Raw genomic sequence first — 2687 nt, forward strand, 5'->3', positions numbered from 1 at the left:
AGGAGAGTACGGTGGGTGCTCTAATTCTTCCCATCCCCAACGGAGGAGTAGCTGCCATATATTTATGTAGTCTTGCATCGTCGTGCAGAATTATCGCACTGTCCACAAGATCCGAACGTTTATCCCGAACGCCACGTCGTACCTGTCGCACCAGGAAGTCCCTGTAGTACTGTGCAGACACTGTTATGCCATGAGCTACAAAGTGGCAAGCAATGACACCCCTGATGTCATACGCGACGATCACCATCAATTTGACTGGGGAAAGCTTCTGACGGACCTTCTACTGATTTGGTGATCCAGGATGTCGCCACTCCGCGGACTGAAGTTTCAGTTCTGGATCGTATGCCCTGGCCCAAAATTCATCGATGGCAATTATTCGTGACAAGAATTGATCGCCGTCCTGTTGCCAGCATGCAAAGTGGTCGGAGAATATTGCATAGCGCACAACCTTTGAACTTCCGTCAGTGCATGCGGTACCCACCACGAAGCGATTTTGCGTAGCTGTAGCTCATTATGCAATATCCTGTGGACGGTGCGTTTCTCGATGCCAGTTGCACTCTCTAACTCCAGTAACGTCCACCGTCTGTCTTCATCCATGAGGTTCTCAATGACGGCACGTGCCAAGTTGGTCCGTACACTCACCGGTCGTCCCGAACGTTGTTCATCACTGGTTGACACACGTCCTTGCTGAAACTTTTCTACCCACCGAGCTACCGTTCGATATGGTAGGGCATTGTTCCCAATGGCTTCTACTAATTCACTCTGACATTCCTTCTCATTTCTCCCTCGGAGAACGGCTATTTTGATGTAAGCGCGCTGCTCAACACGGGTTACTTTCATCTCGCACGACACTCACCAACTAAAACTGATTTCAGAACCCTCGCTACCACAGAGCCAGCTATCATGCATTATGCCTGCAGAATTTCCACGCGACACATATACGTTTTGTGATCCGTTCACATATCTACAAGAAAAAAATAGTTGCCATGAGTTTTGCTCCAACCCTCGTATTTAAGGAAGGTTATTAAAATTACTCTGATACTAACGAGAAATGCGATTATTGTTTGAAAATTTGAATTTTAAGATTCGTTTAGCACTTAATTTCAATACATATAACATTAAAATTTTTATTATTCAATTGAAGAATAGATGCTTATTAATGTTCAGTTGATGAACATTAACAGATAATTATTACTATTCATTTGACGAAGACAAACGCCTAATTAAATTTTTATTTAAACTCTTATATGATCATGTTGCAATAAAAAATGTAAGTATTTTTTCCCTTATTCTTTTTTTAAACAAGTTCAAAAATTTTTAATCTATAATTTAGTTATGCTATTTCTGCATAAACATTTATAATTAATATCAATAATATTAATATTTTGTTGAATTCAATTTCTTAAAATACACAGTATGAAGTATCAATTAGCATGGCAGCTTTTTATTTAAAACTGCGGAGCAGCATAGGTGGCTTCTCTTAACTTCGCTACTTGTTCAGATCTATAAATTGGCTTTTTTAAGTCATTTAGAAAATTTTTAATTAATTAAGGAGATAATATTTGTTCCAACGACATTTTTACCTCTGCTTCAATTAGGAACTTGAGATCGTCTTTACGTAAGCATATATACTGCATGAAGATAGCTTGTACATATACTGTAACTTATATTAGAGTTATATTTAGTGATATAGCTGAAGAAAATATATTTATTTACCCATATCCGATCCATACCAAAGCCCGGCACCATAGTCTTCTTGACCTGGAACAAAAATATTTGCATGTATTTACCAAATACGTATGCACGATTTTAGCTTGCACAAGAAATCCTATACAGATTTTACAACAAAATTCAGAAAAAAACTTTCAAAATCTAATTTGTATTTGTGAATTCGTTTCTTTCTTATTAATATTAGTTAAATATGAATATTACAATATAATATATCTTTATTACTTATGAATATTTTGTTACTGATGGTAACTCTCAGTTAACCGGGAGAGGGTTATAAGATATAAGTAATCGGAACAGAGTAAAAAATTAAAAATAGTACACTGGGGGAGTTTATTACAATTTTCATTCGTTTGTTTACTATTTGTTTGAAAATTATATTACATTAGTTTTTTACTGTAATATACTTAAATGTATATTACAGTAAAAAGACAATATACTTAAATGCATATTACAGTAATGTAATATAATTTTCAAATAAATAGTAAGCAAACGAATGAAAATTGTAATAAACTTCCCTCGTCGGTTTGATCATATGAACAGAAAGTTAATTTTCTAAATTTCAAATGTCAGATTCATAGATATAACCTAATGAATTTAAAAATATGTATATACCGCTAATACACTCTTGATATACACAGACAAATATAATAATTAAATGGAAAAGGAAATGATGGAAAGGTTACCATGATCTATAACCACAGTTGTCCCATTAAAATATTTATAAAAGCACAGCAATACTTTCAAATAAAAGGAAACTGAATTACAAGGTAAAGATTTGCTAAAGAGAAAATGTAATATGATATTTACACAACTGAAGAATACTATAAGGAGGTCAAGTTTGTTTTGAGGCTCTTTCTCGAAAGTAATCAATTTTTTGTACTCGAATCAGCTCAGATAGTTCTGCCAAATGTAAGCGAAGTGAATGAGACTAAGAGTAGGAGTACGACTAAAAAGAA

General features: G+C 34.9%; 1 protein-coding gene across 1 annotated transcript; it reads right to left on the minus strand.

Annotated features, from left to right (window-relative positions):
* Positions 1 to 372: 372 nt before the first annotated feature.
* Positions 373 to 840, minus strand: LOC146993520 (protein GVQW3-like). Its single transcript, XM_085827388.1, has one exon. The coding sequence runs from the start codon at positions 838 to 840 to the stop codon at positions 373 to 375; it is 468 nt and encodes a 155-aa protein (XP_085683514.1).
* Positions 841 to 2687: the final 1847 nt, after the last annotated feature.

The sequence above is a fragment of the Stegodyphus dumicola genome, chromosome 12 (genome assembly GCF_044657685.1).
Source record: "Stegodyphus dumicola isolate Sdum_Otavi_A_Nest chromosome 12, ASM4465768v1".
Lineage (NCBI taxonomy): Eukaryota > Metazoa > Arthropoda > Arachnida > Araneae > Eresidae > Stegodyphus > Stegodyphus dumicola.

What these genes read in the sequence shown, in the direction of transcription:
- LOC146993520 (XM_085827388.1), bottom strand. Translation starts at nt 840, where the DNA reads ATGAAAGTAACCCGTGTTGAGCAGCGCGCTTACATCAAAATAGCCGTT.